This window comes from Podarcis muralis, chromosome 16, assembly GCF_964188315.1.
Source record: "Podarcis muralis chromosome 16, rPodMur119.hap1.1, whole genome shotgun sequence".
Lineage (NCBI taxonomy): Eukaryota > Metazoa > Chordata > Lepidosauria > Squamata > Lacertidae > Podarcis > Podarcis muralis.
The window spans coordinates 31,625,933-31,642,899 of NC_135670.1; the positions used below are offsets into that span (position 1 = coordinate 31,625,933).

Sequence of the window (16,967 nt, forward strand, 5' to 3'; positions counted from 1 at the left end):
AACACCTGTGCCACAAATGTATCTGCAGCATTTCTTACAACATGAGAAACACATACCTCTCTATCTGTCTTGCCTTAATGTCTTCCATAAGGTAAAGGTAAAGGTACCCCTGCCCGTACGGGCCAGTCGTGTTCGACTCTAGGGTTGCGCGCTCATCTCGCTCAAGAGGCCGGGAGCCGGCGCCATCCGAAGACACTTCCGGGTCACGTGGCCAGCGTGACGAAGCAGCAGCTGGCGAGCCAGCACCAGCGCCGCACACGGAAACGCCGTTTACCTTACCGCTATAAAGCGGTACCTATTTATCTACTTGTACTTAGGGGTGCTTTTGAACTGCTAGGTGGGCGGGAGCTGGGACCGAACGACGGGAGCTCACCCGCCACAGGGATTCGAACCGCCGACCTTACGATCAGCAGGTCCTAGGCACTGAGGTTTTACCCACAGCGCCACCCGCGTCCCCTAATGTCTTCCATAGGAATATGAAACCATGTACAGATACAAACGATGGGGATGGCTACCATACAACGCAAAAACACATATACATAGCATTTAAAGAAATGTACCTACAATTTCTGTGAAATGGAACTGGACTTTAAAAATCAGGAGAAGGCAGATAAAGTATGGGCTGCTTATTATTATTTTTTCCTCGTCCAAATTTTATCCCCAAAACAACCCTGTAAAGTTGGCTAGGCTGAGAAATAGTAACTGTCCCAAGGTCAAAGCACTTCATATACCTGAACAAAGTTCTGAACCGGGGTTGTCCTGTTTCATGACACCACACAAGCTCTCCTTAATTTCCACATAAAGAGACTCATTGATTCTGTGCATCCACTTCTTGCATTTGGTCAGCCAGCTGCCTAAGAGATTTATCAAGCTTTAATCAGGCAATATAGTACTCGGACCATTAAAAGGCAGGCCTGAAAGGGATGGCTCCCACACATTTAGATTTCAGACGAAGTGCTGGAACAGCTGCTAATTATGATGGACTATTTTCATTTGAATTTTTTTTTCCATTTTACTTTTCATTTGTGTAAACTGAGATCCAGCAAAAACCACCCACTCCCGGCCAAAAGGAAATCTAATTAGCCATCTCCATTACTGGTTGGCCTCAATAAAATATTTCATCTCGCTGACGAATTCCATGCCTCTAAGGAAGACAAGAGAAACAAGTGGGGGAGGAACAGAGGAAATGCAGAAGCAAAAGAACTTGCCCAGGGTCAGACCACAGGCAGTAGCGGGGGCATAGCCTGGATCTCTTTCCGCCAAGCTCATTTCCCTAGACAAAAACAGAAGGCTGCAGAGTACTGTATATGCTGAGAGCAGCTTCGCCTGTGTTAGTTTCCACTTCACTGGAAGCCTGCCGGGAGCCAGGTGAAGTAACCATCCATTTCCAAACCCTCCCACGCCCCCAAGTCCTTCTTGAAATAATAAGGTATCCATTCTGAAGCAGCATGCCCTATCTCTGGAGGTTTTGCATTTCTAGTTTTTAAAATGATTTACTATGACAGTTTAGCACAGCAGGGAAGGAAAGGGGAGTGGGGGGAACATAGGAAAACACTCCGTCCCCTTAAGGCAACAGAATTATGCAGCCCTGATCTCCAAAGAACACGGTCTCTTTTCTGGATCAGACATGCTAGTCAAAACCTCAGAGTCCTCTTAACAAGAAATCTCTCTTGCTGGCCTGAGGCACTATTCTGTGGCCAGGAAGACAAAATAAAAAAGACAATAAAATAAAAGGCAGAGACTTCAAAAGGATTGCAAGCTGTTAGCCCACATGGCAGGCAGTTGCAGATCATCCCACATTGACAATTAGAGGCTACCTGCTGAGAAAATGTGGTTTCTGCTCAGCAAAGGCTGTGCTGACTGGTCAGATTCTTTTTTAAGCCCATTACTGTGAAGGGTTTAAGTAGCTCTAAGAAGCTGGGGTTTCTCCCTAGTAAAGGGTGTCTATCAAGCTCTATGGAGTTAAAATGCTCTGGAACAACAACGACGGTCCTTTTAATACATCCAGTGGCCAATGCTAAAAGAGTTGGTGGTGAAGTCCTTACAGGTTTTTTCTTTTGGGGTTGGGTAGTCCACAGTCTTCAAGAAGTGATGGCACATCAGACTTTAATACCAGTGAAGGCAGTGAATGGAAAGTGTGTGTGGAAACCATTGGAGGGGTGTCAAAATCAAATACTACTACTACTTCTACCATATGCAATTTTGGCAGTTAGAAGCAAGGGCTACCAACTACTGTGACTTGCAGTCAGAGCTTCATTTATATCCAAACTAACATACCAATTCAAAACCCGACTCAGCTGTTTGCCCCAGTGATCTCTAGGGGCCGTAGTTTTGCAAGGGGACAAAAGATTCCCTGCTCCATCACAAATCTATGGTGCTTAGGCAGGGCTACTTGGAGGACACTTATGAAAGTTAAACCAGTTTGAAATGTTTGAGGAACTGGACACAGAGGAAGGAGTCAACTTGCTTCATGGGCATAAATCACCCTATATATGAAATAAAACCAACAGGTGCATGGTCAGCCAAGCTAGTTACTATGGCAACGGCCAAGTGATTATAGCATGTCAACTCATTAGCGAGTCTTGAGAAGGGAGTCGTAGTCTGTGTTATGTCTTAAATTGCTGGACCAACAGAAATTATTAGTATTTATATGTATCCGCAAAGCCTACAAGCTGTATACATATCAAAAACTGTATTACTGAAGCCTTTTATCTTTTGCAACGGTAAACTATTTGGACCTTAATTTGCCTGTGTGGTGATTGGAACTGGGGGCAACATGTCTGCTGCATGGGTATGTCACCTAAGATTCCCAACATGAAATTCTGAAAGTCATAGTATTTGGAAACTGTATTTAGATAGTCTAAAGCTCAGAGAGTCCATCCTCTCTACAATAGGAGTAAAAAAATGTTAACAAGAAGTAGCCACAGCTCTCTTTAAATTCAGAGATTTATTGGCCCTTTTTACGGTAGAACACCAAAGATGTTAGAGTTACTGCATCAGCTGGCTACTCGACTCAAAGCCCTTTGGTAGGGCTTTTTCACTTGAAGGGCACCAGACTTTGAGGCAACCTTATATTTAAGTCTGTTAGCCATTAATGGCCAGGAACTGCATGCAAGTGAGTGGGCTGGAATGATAGAGGTGGAATCCTTGATCTAAGAAACCAGGCAGGCAAGTAGATGAGTGAAGCCCCCTCTTCTCACCCTACCTAGAAATATAGCTTTCCATCACTCCTCTATCAGTCCAGAGGATGATGATGATGATTTCCATGTAGTAAATTTGGGGATCTCATCTACAAGGCCATTTAAATATATATTTATTGATTTTTAAATATTAAACAAGTATAACAACAAACAACAACAAACATATTCATTATTGCAGCATGCAAATCTACAAGGCTGGTTTGAGTGCAAGACAGGAACATTTTTCAACACTTGGACCTCAGCACTGAAAGTGAGGTCAGTTAGGTACAAAAACAGTGTCGAGCCAAAATCTGCCAGCTGTTATCTACCCCCACCTATTTTGCTGTCCCATTTGCAGGTGGAAAAACAAGAAAGGCATTTCAGCAATTTACCAGGTGAGCCACCAGCAGTGGCTATGTCTTTGGCCTATCACCACATGAGTTATTACATTTAGGTTTGAACAAAGCAAAGGACATACTGAGGCAATGTTTGCTTGAAAATAATCTGTCTGCAATGAGAAAATTGACTCCTTTGTACGACTTGTTTCCCAGCTAGTCCTCTTGATACGGTAGCATTGTATCAACAAGATCTAACATACCTGAATATACTTTATTGAGTGCACAACTGAATGTGCCTGCCTTCAGCAGTACACATTATAAGAGAATCCCATTACAAAACTGGATATGTCCATGTGGATATGGCAGTGTCAAAACTGTGGCTGATATTTTGTTGTTTGGCTCTTTGTGTGGAGATTTGCATAAAGAGTTAATCACTTTGTTTTTAAGAGTCTCAACCTGGGAGTCTAGGCGCTTATTACATGGCTTTTCTCCTTGGAGATAAAGACTAGCTGGTGGCAGCAAAAACTGCAGTGCCCTGAGTTTTAAACTATGTAATTTTTAAATTCTGATTGAGTTTGGCAATTTCATCTGCACAGTGGTGTTTCTATGTTTATATCAGCACACAAATTGCAATGACTGATGTTTTAATTTAGTCTGGTAATTTTACCTGCTTAGTTGTTTATATACATATCTTTGATTTTTTTTTTACTCTAATTGCAAAGCCCAGTGGATGATGCAAACAAATATCTAACACCAGTGGGATAGCACAATTCTCATGCTAGCGGTGTGGACAGGGCTTTGGGGGAAAGGGACAGCACCCCTCATCTCCTCCCCCCATTTATTATTATTATCTGTCCTTCACCAGTAAGTCCCAGAGTAGGTTACAATAACCTAAAATCAGAATCAAAAACAGTTAAAATAAATTATAGTCACAGGAATAGAGTGGGTCCCGAACACACATCTCAGGTGCTGGGGGAAAGAGGTGCCCCTTCAGTATTCACGAAAAGCTATATAAAGAAAGTAGCAGACACACCTCTGTGGGGAGGAAATTCCCAAACTTGGGGGTTGCTGGAGAGAATGCTCTCTTCTGGGCTGCCAGCACCCTGAACTTCTGACCAAGGCCAGAACAACCAAGAGGGCCCTCAGCTGATCTTAACACCCAGGGGAGTCTGTAGGGAAGGAGGTGGTCTATCAGATATATGGGGCCTAAATTGCTTAGGGCTTTAATTACAAGCATGTGTACTCTGAATTGGGTCCAGAAAATAACTGGCAGTTCAATGCCCCTCTAAGAAATATTCCTTGCTCAGAATGCCCTAGATGGCACAACACCCTACTGAGCAAGGCTTCATGGTCATGCAGCATTATGGCAATGGACATTTGGGATGGGGTGGCTAAGAGGAACCTGCCACAAACACACGTGGCAGCCGCAAAACACCACCACATGAAAGAGCCGAGTGATTTCAGCCCTGAAACCCCACACAGCACAATACCATCATGATGTTCAGCAGTGGAATGTGAGAAGTCCCTTAAGAAGTCTGTGGACGGTGTCCTCAGAATGCGGTCAAGGGGACAGCATTTAACTTCTAAACAGAGAGGCCCCAAGGCTCAGACCTGCATGGGAATCACACCTTAGGGCCCAGAAGGAATTTATCCTAAGTATTTTGGGACAGTTACTCAGTGACAAGTGGAAAGCCTTGCTGGACATCCTTTACAGAAGCAGCACCTGTGGCTAAAGACGAGGAGTGGTACCAAGTGGGCCAGGTTTGATGGAGCAGTGGCAGGTCCACACAGGACTCCAGCATGGTATTCCCCACCCCTCTCTTAGAAATACTTCTGGAGCTTCAAGTACAGAAAGCAGCAGATAAAGAGATAGGTAGCTGGAAGGCAAGGTTCCTTAAGGTTCTGGGTGCTGATGGAAAGGAGGGAGCTGTACCACATAGAGAATGGGGTAGCCAACATGGCGCCCTCCAGTTGTTGTTGGACTGCAGCTCCCATCATCCATGGCCATTGGTTACACTGGCTGGGTTGATGGGAGTTACAGTCCCACAACATTCAGAAGGCACTACATTGGCTACACCTGCTGTAGAGCCTCAGTACCCTGAATTATTAACCTTTTGGAGTCTATAATTCAAGCAACCTTCTTTCCTATGTGGCCTGAAGTAAATGGCTTGTCTTTCAGACAGAAAATTGGAAGGGGGGGTGGGGGGAAAGAGAGAGAGAAGAGAGAAAAGAATATGAAAGAGAGACTGTCTTAGAGACCAATGTGTGTGAAAGCTGGGTGCCAAAACAAACAGCCTTTTCTTATTTGTCCATTGATTTATTCACAGGGAGGATATATTGTAAAGGCCTCAACAGTGAACAGTTCACTCCCTTTGCACCAGAAAGAAATGTCTGCAGCCTCGTGCCAAGAAACAGCAAAGAAACAGCCGCTGCTCACCACCCTCAGATGAGGACCTCTCTATACTTTTATGTTTAATGATTGTTTCCTGGCAGGGAGCAAGGCTGGGGATGGGAAGAGGACCAAATCTGGCAGAAAGCCATTTGAACCAAGCCCATTTCATGGTTGTGGACAGTTAAAGCCATACTGGAAAACAAAACACGTCCCAGGATATGCCTACTAGAAACCTATGGTTATCTGTTGCTTTGAGTTTGTTTTCCCACCTTCAAATATAGGCATTTTGTATACAAAATAATAAATACGTACAAGTCTTTTGTCAACCTTTTCAGACTCAACAGAAAAGGTATTGGGACCCACAAAATCACTTGAATCCTATTCATGTTTATTTGGAGCACAGGCCTGCTGTGTTCAGTGTAGGTTCACTCGGAGCTAAGCATGAATTAAGGCTGCAGTCATAGGGTTGTAACCAACCAAGTTCTATTCGGGGCAGACCCATTGAAATTAATGGACCTACTATTTTCAACAGGTCTGTTCAGAGTAGGATTCACATTGGCAGCAATAAATAATAAAATAAAATGCTACCATCTTTGTAAGGAAAAAAAACTTACAACAAAATCCACAGCAAGCTGACACAACAACAGATATGTGATAACTCAGGATCCCGGAAAAGTCCTCCAAAAGCTCATTAATTTTTTTATAGATATGTCTGCATAAATATATATAAAGTAAAATAAAAGGTATGCCTGTCTACTCCTTGTGCATGTGTCTGTCTTCTCTCTTTCTCCCTTGAAAACCCTAGAAAGATGGAAGGAAGGGTGCCGCCTCCACTTGTGTGGCCCTAGGCCGGAAAAGTATGATCCACTTGAGGGTCGGAACCAGGTAGTTTTACACCAATGAAGTAATCATCAACAACAACAACAACAAAATCATGGCTGACCTGGAGAAAAGAGTGGGCAAAAGGAATCAATGGGGCGCTGCCTCTTGAGATTTCTTACAACGGGCAGAGTTCTCCAGGGCAAGCTGAGCGATCCAAAGCTCAGCCTGCCTCTGAAGCCCAGTATTGCTGGTTATACCTGGATGGATAATGCATCTTGTAGTTTTCATGCCCTGGAAATATGTCTTCAGATGAACAACAAGCAGCTCAACAAAACATCAGGGAAGTATTTCTTCAAAATTACCTACCTTTAGTTGCTGCAGGGGAGAACAGCTTCTCTGAGCCTTCAGAAGCCTGAAAAGAACAAAAGAAAGAGGGTTAACTAAATGAGAGTTTATGATTTCCCAACAGCAATAACAAAACAAATCAGTCTGAGGTCGAAGACTGCAGTTATGTGTCACACCTGGAGGGTGCAATGTTGTGCCATTAAAAAAAGAGCAAAGGATGGAGAAGCTGGTAGGAGAGGAAGCATGTGAAAACTGGGCCCTGATCTCATATCTTTCCTATCCATTGAGGCAACCATGCAACACATAAGCTATATTCAATTATTCTTCCCACTGAAAGCACAAGGTATCGAGATGGATCCTTATCTCTTGTTGAATAAGGAAGGACAGAACTGGGAGTGGCAGAGATATAGAAAAAAAGAGGCCTATATTGTACCAAAACACAGGCCCTCTCATTTCTTCCCTCACCACTCTGCTTAGCAGATTTATTAACAAAGCTGCTTTCTCCCATTTATATCCAGGCTGTATTCTGCTTTTTGAACTCCAGCCATGCTGTAACTTCTGCCCTGGGAAGTAGTTAAGAAATCCAATTAACCTAAACCTTGTAAACAGCTTCATGGTAATCAGGGGCACTGGGTTTCAGCCAGGATAATAGCAACACGCACTGTTTAAAAAAAAAAAAAAAAAGGGGGGGGGGGAAATCCATGTACATAAAGGTTTTCTTAAGTAAAATCTTTCAAGGGTTCTTTCCACTCCATGAAACAAGAAAAGCTCATGGGGCAAATATAAAGGCTAAATAGTCATTATTTTGGGGTTCTGATATTTATTCTATTACTGTACTCAGTTAGTAAAGGTAAAGGTACCCCTGCCTGTACGGGCCAGTCGTGTCCGACTCTGGGGTTGCGCGCCCATCTCGCTTAAGAGGCCGGGGGCCAGCGCTGTCCGAAGACACTTCCGGGTCACGTGGCCAGCGTGACAAGCTGCATCTGGCGAGCCAGCGCAGCACACAGAAACACCGTTTACCTTCCCGCTAGTAAGCGGTCCCTATTTATCTACTTGCACCCGGGGGTGCTTTCGAACTGCTAGGTTGGCAGGCGCTGGGACCGAGCAACGGGAGCGCACCCCACCACGGGGATTCGAACCGCCGACCTGACGATCGGCAAGTCCTAGGCGCTGAGGTTTTACCCACAGCGCCACCCGCGTCCCATACTCAGTTAACTGAATTTTAATTTCCTAAAAAGCGACCCCAGATTAACTGGCCGGTGTATTTAAATTATTTTTAATAGTTGCCCTTATAACAACTTCAGATGGCAAGTGCCATCTTAAAAGAGGCATTCCTGTTCCGTGTGGCAGTAGGGAAACCATTTGATGATAAGCCACCATCTAAAAGCCAAGAAAGCGTATTTCTTTAGAACTGTTAGTTTTTCACTCAAAAGCAAATTTGACCTATTGGTTGATTAGATGATCAAAACTAATATAAAAAATTGACTTAAAAACCCCTAACTGCTTGACAGCCCTGCTTATTTTCAAGGATTGCACTGTACAATACTTTTCTGAAATGTGCTGCTGAAAGAGGATAATTGAGGGTAGCCTGAAAGAGGGTAACAGAGTAGCCTGTGGGTCTTCTGTTTTTACCAAATGTAGTTGTTAATGCAGTGGAATTCCTTCACAAGACAAAAGTTTTCACTATTCCAAGTGGACTAGATCCATTATATAAAAGAATGTGCAAGGCTTATTCCCGAGTAAGAGTGAAATTCAAACTTAAGTCGCCATCTGGAAAAGATTAGCAAAGTAATGGAGCGTCCATACCTGCAGCCCTGCTAAGTCAGGGGGCAGGCAAATTGCTGAACCAGCTTGAAGCTGGTATAGCAATCAGGGCCAGATTGGACCTGGTGCAGTCATATGATAGTGGTGGGGTTGGCTCATCCCTTTCCCCAGAAGGCCCCATGTTTTGAGGCCTTCCATAGGCTGCTGTCAGGAACAGCACTTCTGTCTACCTCAGGCATAGGCAACCTTCGGCCCTCCAGATGTTTTGGATTACAATTCCCATCATGGGAGTTGTAGGCCAAAACATCTGGAGGGCCGAAGGTTGCCTATGCGTGGTCTACCTGTTCGCTAAGTGGAATGAGGCTGAACTGGCTGAGTGACAATGGCATCACTCGGTGGCCAGAGGCTGGGAAGAGAGGGGCAGGTCCATGCAATCCAAACCCTCCTCCCCAAGATGGCCCAGATAGGGTTTAGATTGCAGTGCTAATGTGTTAAAGACTGCAGCCTGTGTGTCTAACCGGAAAGAGTTGAGATCTGTTTTTTTTAAAAATTCAGCTCATGGCTGAGCTAAGTTGATTTTCTTTCCAACATCATTGATTTTATTCTGCCACTCCTTGGAAAGCTTGCATTATTAAGTGTCTCGTGAATTGTACTGCAACACTGCATATTTCATAGCCAGCGATTTCGGAAGCAAAATTTTAAAAAACCCAGAGAAACATAACCAGACTTGCTAGAACGCTGGGCCCTGACCCAAAAGGATCACCGGAATCAATGGGAGCTTATTTTTCCTTGCTTCAATGGCCTTTGGGCTGGGCCTTTTACAGGCAGTAAAAAAAGAATACTCTCTATCAAGAGTTACTTCTGAGTGACAAGGGCTTACAAGCGGCAGGATCTTACTGAATGCAGCTGCCTTTGAGAGAGAGAGAGAGAGAGGAGGAAAAACAACCAGTGGATGATGAGGCAGAACCCAGAAGATAAAGAACTGTTTAGCCATACATTTCCCCCAAAGGTTGCCTCTGGTCATTGAACAAAATAACCCATGAAATCCTTTGGGAGATGGAGCATCTCTTGTGGATGCAATTCTGCTTTGGGGTTATTATGTTTAAATCATCTTTTGCAGCATAAGTGAAACAAAGGTCAGTCGCCATTCCTAGCCAAGCTTTTGGTTATTTATTTACTGCAGACCAGCCCTGTGATGCTGACAAGCATATTAAAAAGGCTCCTGACAATTCACTTTTCCCATTCCCTGTAAAAAAACAAAACCTCAAATGCCCCCGTCTACCCAACCAACCTATTTCTTTATCAACAAACTAAGGAGCAAACATTTAGTGTTGTGTCCAGCTGAGTCCCACTGAAATTAATGGACCCAAGTTAGTCATGTGCATTAATTTAAATGGGTCTACTCTGAGTAGGATTAACAACGGTAGCAACCTACAGCATCTAAATCCTTAAAACAATGAGTTTTCACTAGATCTTCTAGATGCCCCTTATTTTGGGGGTACAGGCAAACACCTTCCAGACACTAGACTGACTGGTGCTGAATTTAAATCCCAGGCTAAAGGGGGCCAAATACAATCAAATCACAAACACTCTTTTTGCTGTGCCAACCTCACCCATCATCACCCCAGTACCTGCCCCACAGACAATCCAACTTCTCCTGCTAATTCAGTACCAGGTCAAAAGCTTAATATCAATTTTACATTGTGTGTGTATAGACTGTTTTAAAACTTGAACATGCTTATTATTTACAGCTGCATCCAGAATACTAGCAAGAAGAGATAGAACAGGGTAGGGCAGAAAGAAGACTGGGTTCTACCCCCAAATTATGACTTCACCCCCAAATTATATTGCTGAAATGAAGGAAGTGGTGTTTGCATGTGTGCAACTAGGAGGGACGTGCACTCAGTTCGTCCCTGGTACTCAAAACAAATTCCTGGGATCAGAATTATTTAATCCTAAATGCATATATTTGTACCTGTCTCCAGTTAGTGTATCTCAGGATTCCGGTTAAAAAAACCAACAAGATCTACTGCCTCTGTTAGTAGCAATCTAGATTCACTTAACTTGATAATGAACTGCATTACACAAGTCACACAACAGCTCAGTTCTTGCAGATGTCCCAGTTCCCTTCCCCATTTGCACTGCATGCAAGGGACTCTTGCAAATTTGCAGCAACCATGAATTATTTTATTGCACTGTATCACAGCGTCCTGCCTTCCTTCTGTGGAAGGACAACAACATGGAGTTAACTGCATAATCAATATACCATAGTGTCACTGAATTTTCATATCTGACTCAACTGTGCGTGTGCATGCGCATCAGTGTTCTTGTATGATTGTGCACAACACTGGTAGCCTTCAGTTCCAATTGTGTTACTTGATTGTGTGTGTGTGATTTATCAATGGACTCATCTACTGAAACTGTTCAATTGTTCAGTGCTGAATGCAGAATGAAACAACATCAATAAACCTTACCCTCTGAACCTTGGATAAAGGGCCAAAAGGGAGATGGGGAGGGATATTTAAAGAAGAAGAATATACAAAAACTAAAGGCTCGGCTCAGTCAATAACTGCAGTGTCCAATACAAAGGATTTTCACCCACATATATACTAACAATGAAGTTAAGCTCCTGCAGAAAAATCTGTCCCCAGAACAATACTGATTTCACCACATTTAATACACAGTGTCCATGGTAAGCCTTTGATATTGCTAATGTAGGCAATATGTTTTGTGGTGCCTTCAACAGGCCTACATGAAAGCATCACATTATGATTACACATAAATCCAAATATTGTTCGCTTACCAAAACTGAAACCCTATGTCGTGTAATACATGTGCAGAAGGGGCAGACAATAGCTTTACTATTGTACTTTTTTTAAAAAAGGAAACTGAGCCAGATGCGAACTCCTAAACAGGAAGCTGAATTCACACATCATGCTAAACCATGGTAGTGCAATAAGCAGAAATGAGCTGGAGTAGACCGTGGGCGCCTGCACTCCCCATGCCCCCTCATTTGCTTCTGCTTTACATTAACCACTGTTTGCATGTTGTCAGGACCAGGAATCATTGTTAATATTAAGTATAGTCAGTTTCAATAAGCTACTGTTAGTGGTTGGCTGCCTTGAAACTAACCATAGTTAATCACAGTTTATCCCGCCAGATAATATAACAAACTACCGTTAACCAAAACAAAGAGCAGAAGCTTCTAAATTTTCCCTCATGGCCACGCAGAAGGAGGAGAGGGGATGGGGAGCAGGAGCACACAAGCCACACACTCACAATAGCTTTTCTCTCCCCCACCAACCCACTTATTTTGGTTCTAGTCTGTGCATGTTGCACTAAACCACGGCTTAGTGAGATGGATGAACACAGCCACTGCCTTTACCTTTGTTTTAAATCTGAAAAAAGACTTTTCATAAATGGTAGCGCAAATGAGGAAGGGAAGACTTGTACTGCACCTCACAAACAACATACTACACATAATCACATTCTGCACAACAACCACAATAGCAACAAATGTGACATTAGGGGAAGAGTTGTGTTTTCCCAGGTTTGAAACACCGGGCTTTGGGGAATGCCCTGTAATGGGGTATCTCCACAGAAGGGATACACATGTGGACCATGCAGAAAAATAGGAAACAAATGTGTGTTTATTATCCAATAGAGAAATCCATTTAAAGAAATTGCAGCCCATAGCAATTCTCCTCCTGTCTTTTCTGCTACCCCAAGCAATCTGTTTACATTTGTTTGTAGAAAGGAGGGAAGTTATATTCCAAAGACACTGGAGAACTTGAGCCCTTCTTGTAGACAGAGTAAGGAAGCACCTCAAGCAGTAGTTTGGGTGTCCACAAAGGGCACCAATCTGTCAGCTATTTAATGTATTATCCTATTTTTACAACACAGGAAGGGAGGCATCTTCAGCCTTAGGCACCAAAAGGCCTGTGTTGGCCACTCTACTGGACTAAGGCCAGTGTTACTTTTCTAGAAAAAAAGGTGCTGGAACTCACCACGAACACCTCCCTTGTTCTCTTATAATGGCAATAGTTTGTTATGGTTGCTGAGAGTTGTTAGAAGACCCCTATTCCCCTCACAGAGCTACAATTACTCAGGTTTTGTCTTCTGGGAAGAGGACTTAATTATTAAACCACTCTGGGAACTGTGGCTCTGTGACAGGGATAGGGATCTCCTAACAACTCTCAGTGCCCTTAACAAACTACAGATCCTAAGATGCTTTGGGCTGAAAGGTTAAATAATTCATTGACTTCCACTCTGTAGACCCCTTTCCTCCTACCCTCCCCCCATTACCAGTCTTATAAAATGGGGCACAAGGCATGGAATGGTTTCATGTACCCTTGAGTGTTTTGCTGCTTGTATGAGATTCCTGCCCCCTGCTCCCACCGTCACTGCCATCCACTGGTAGATGCAGGCAGACAAGTCCAGCCCAAAGCTTTGGGATGGAAGATAATTCTAATTTTGATGGTGCATTTGATGCCTGTCTTCTTCCCTTTGACTGCTCCTTACTTTCACCCCCATGCTCTATACACCAGATCCAAAGGAAGGTATTTTTCACAAAAGCTGTCATGTTTGTTAAAAGGGCAGGAGGGGAAACTTTTCTTTCCTGGATTTTTTTAAAGGGTTGAATTTTCTTTTTCGTAGAAAGAACAAACAAGATGGAATGGGACACACTTGAAGGCAACGAAGGACAGCCTTCAAGGTAGCTCTGCACCAAATAGTGAAGAACTTTTAAAAAGGCACACACAAAAATCCACATTCTAGCTTATTTTCAAAAGGTTTGGAGGCTTGCCACATATTCTTATTCCCAATCTTTTTTAAAGTTTGTTTCCCAGAAGGGCCAACAACTTCAATTCACTGCTTTTATGTTGTGGCCTCATCTTCTGACTATTCTTACTTCCCACATAGCAAGCAGTCACCTACATAGAAGACTCAGCTCCAAAACGGACTGGAAATGCTATGAATTAGATCCATGTGTCTATCCATTTTTCCTTCTTGGGAAATATAAAGCTCTCATGGGACCCTACTCTTCCCAAGGTAAATACAACAAACTGAACCCTCTATGGTATGTGATTTTCAACTGCCTCTAACAGCTGAAATAGTATCACAGTTGAAATAGTGTTTGCTTTAATAAAGCATAGAGAAAACCATGAACTAGGAAACACACTCCTTTTTTTCATAAGGATAAGTACACTGGGGTATAATAGAAGCCTAGTCTGCACATAACACTAAGTCATGTTTGCTTGTTTTTAAACAAACCACATGTTGTCCCAAAGACAAACCATGGTTTGTTTCTCCAAAGCTCTTGCCTCGTGCCTATGTAGATTAGTAAGTGTTGTGGCCAAAAAATCATGTTTATAGAAGGGGGCTGAGTTAGAGCATACGGCTAAGCCATAGTCAAATAAACCAAGGTTACAACATAAATAGCTTCAGATAGTGTTTGTTATCAGATGACAAACTGCTGGGCAGGGTTCAGATGATGAAACAAGCCATGGTTGAATAAACCATAGTTGAATAAACCATGTGTGAATCAGCCCAGAGTTTCTAGCTCATTTCTCTTGATTAAATCTAACAGCGGGCAGATGAAAAGTGTAGTCTTGTGACAAATTAACAATTACAGACTCCCAAAACAACTACCAGAGGCAATGAAGGACAATGTTTTTCCTCTTTCCTTAAGCAACAAGCATTCTACAGATAAGAATGACCTTCAGTCATATGCCGCTATTATTTAGTTTGTTTCTTTACATACATCTCAAGATGACATGCAAAATGCAATAAAACGATTTAAAAACCAACAAACAGCAAATAAAAAACAATACCAAGTAGACACCCGTGGAAGGGACCTAATCATTCAGCTAGGAAGGCTAGTTTGTGCAAAAATATATTCAATTGTTTCTGGAAATTGCAGATAGTGGGTGCTTGTTTATCAAATGCTGCTCCACAGAACGGGGGCAGCCACACTAAAAGCCCTGCTCAGAGTTACTGCTATACAAATGCTTTGCACCTGTTACAACCCCTGGATCCAGCAGCAATCCAGAAAGAGAGCTGGAAGCTGCAGAGGCAACAGCTAAGGAGCCAGATCGAGTTCAAGGCTCTGAGTTGGCAGCTAAATAGTCAGGAGGCTACTGTAGTTGAGGCTGGCAGACAGGAAACCCCAGAACAATTCCCAAGGCTACAATAGTAACTGAACTATCTTATTCCATCCCTCACACCCTGAAGAAAAGATGCTCTGGAAGAGGGTGATTTGGAATAAGGAAGAAATAAGCTAGAAGTGCTGCACCCATCTTTTACCCACTGCAAATGGTCCTCTCCTGAACAGGCCTTTCCTGAATGAACAAAGGCTGTCAAAGATAGGTCATGTACATTTTGCATCGAACTCAAGATTGGACTTGCCAACTTACAGTGTTTTCCCACAGGTCAGACTGGCTAATTAGGAGCCTATCTTCCCTGTGGAGCACAGCTTGGCTCACCCACTTGAGTCATCTGGAATCATTTGCCATGTTTATTGCTCTCTGCTAACAGCATGGATAAAATCTGAATTGTGTCTGTAGGTTAATGGAAGAAGAGACTTGACTCAATGGATAGTAGCATTCAGCGTCCCTGGTAAAACGACAGTTGTGCAGAAGCTCCTTCTGGTTGTACAGGGAAAAAACACTGGATGCTCCCCACACCTAGCATTTCCTCTTACCATAAAATTTTAAGCGGTGTACACACTATATCTTTAAAGCATACCAAAACACATTCTTATGCTCAAAGAATTCTGGGCATTGTAGTTTACCCCTCATCAAGATCCAATTGCCAGCAACCCTTAACAAACTACACTGCACATAATTATTTAAGGGAAGGAAATGTGTTTTAAAGGTATATTATGTACACTGTCTTGGTTTTGAACACATCCACATTTTTCTGCAATATTTAACCATCCTGATGATGACAACTTTTATCAACCCTGTTTAAAACTACAGTAAGAACAACCAAAACAGCATATTTAAAAGCTGCATCAAGTATGTAAAGGAAATAAATTAAACTGCCCTACATAGCAAATACCCCCCCAAAACCCTAAACGCTTTGAAAGACTGTAAGAACTAATGAGAAAAAGCATGTGAGAGGAACAATAAAAATGGAAAGAAAGGGGGGAAGAAGACAAGAAAATGGGATTAAGGAAGAAAGATGACTGAAGAATACTTATTATTATAATTTTTAGCAATTCTGGTATGTTTGCCATGCTTTCATATAGCAGTTAAACAGCCCTCCACAAACACTTTAAAAGCACTCTTCAGCACAATGAAAACAACTTGTTTCCTATTTATATTTTAAGTGCCGCAAATAGACAACATAAATCCCCTCACCCCGTCCTCAAAGAGTCCACTCTACAGAATGCAGTGCAAGAGCACTGCTGGGATAAACAGTACCTGCAATTCTGGAGCTAAGGCAGCCGCCCAGATATCCCCTCCTCCCCTTAAGCCGCAAGCAACAGTCTGCCTGACCTGGTGCCCTGGGGAACAACAGGATGTCTGACCTACAAGCATGGCTGTTATCATAGCCTCACGACAGAGGCCCTTTGCATTCTCGTTCTCTTCCCTAGAGAGCTGCCTACAAGGCCCACGGCTTGGCTTACCCTTTCCTTCCATTAGCCCTGCTTTCACGATTCAGCTTCTGCTCAGAGGCTTGCGGCCTCTTGGAAGATGTTGCTTCCATTTCCTCCCCTTCCCCTCCATCTTCTTCAGCAAGTGAATTAAAAATGTGTTCTTTCTTCTTCTTTTAAACAGGCAGCGGAGGCCTCTTCAGCTATGAATGCTCCCCTTCAGCTTGGTCCTGTTGACAGCATCCAGGGAGGAACGGTCCCAGCTGTGTCTATTAAACACGGCCAAAAAGACCTTACAACACAACTTTGTGCATCCTTGTTTATTTCAAATCAAAATACCAGCCCGAAATTTCTCAGCAGCTACTATATTAGCGACAACTTACATAAACACTTGGGTTACCATATTTTCACACCCCAATTCCTGCCTACCTTTACGGCCTTATTGGCCCTTTTAACAAGCAAAGTTGGTTGTGATTCGTTTCTCATCCACTTACACAGTTCTGAAAGAGGCCATTGTTACTCTCATTTCA

General features: G+C 43.0%; 1 protein-coding gene across 28 annotated transcripts in view; it reads right to left on the minus strand.

The window, feature by feature from the left end:
- Positions 1-16,967, minus strand: part of FBRSL1 (fibrosin like 1) — a 792,934-nt gene that overhangs the window by 84,663 nt on the left and 691,304 nt on the right. For all 28 annotated transcript variants that reach the window (XM_077920111.1, XM_077920092.1, XM_077920106.1 and 25 more), the window contains one exon: positions 7,098-7,143. In XM_077920111.1, coding sequence (XP_077776237.1) covers positions 7,098-7,143 — 46 coding nt within the window. The remainder of the gene's footprint in view (positions 1-7,097; positions 7,144-16,967) is intronic.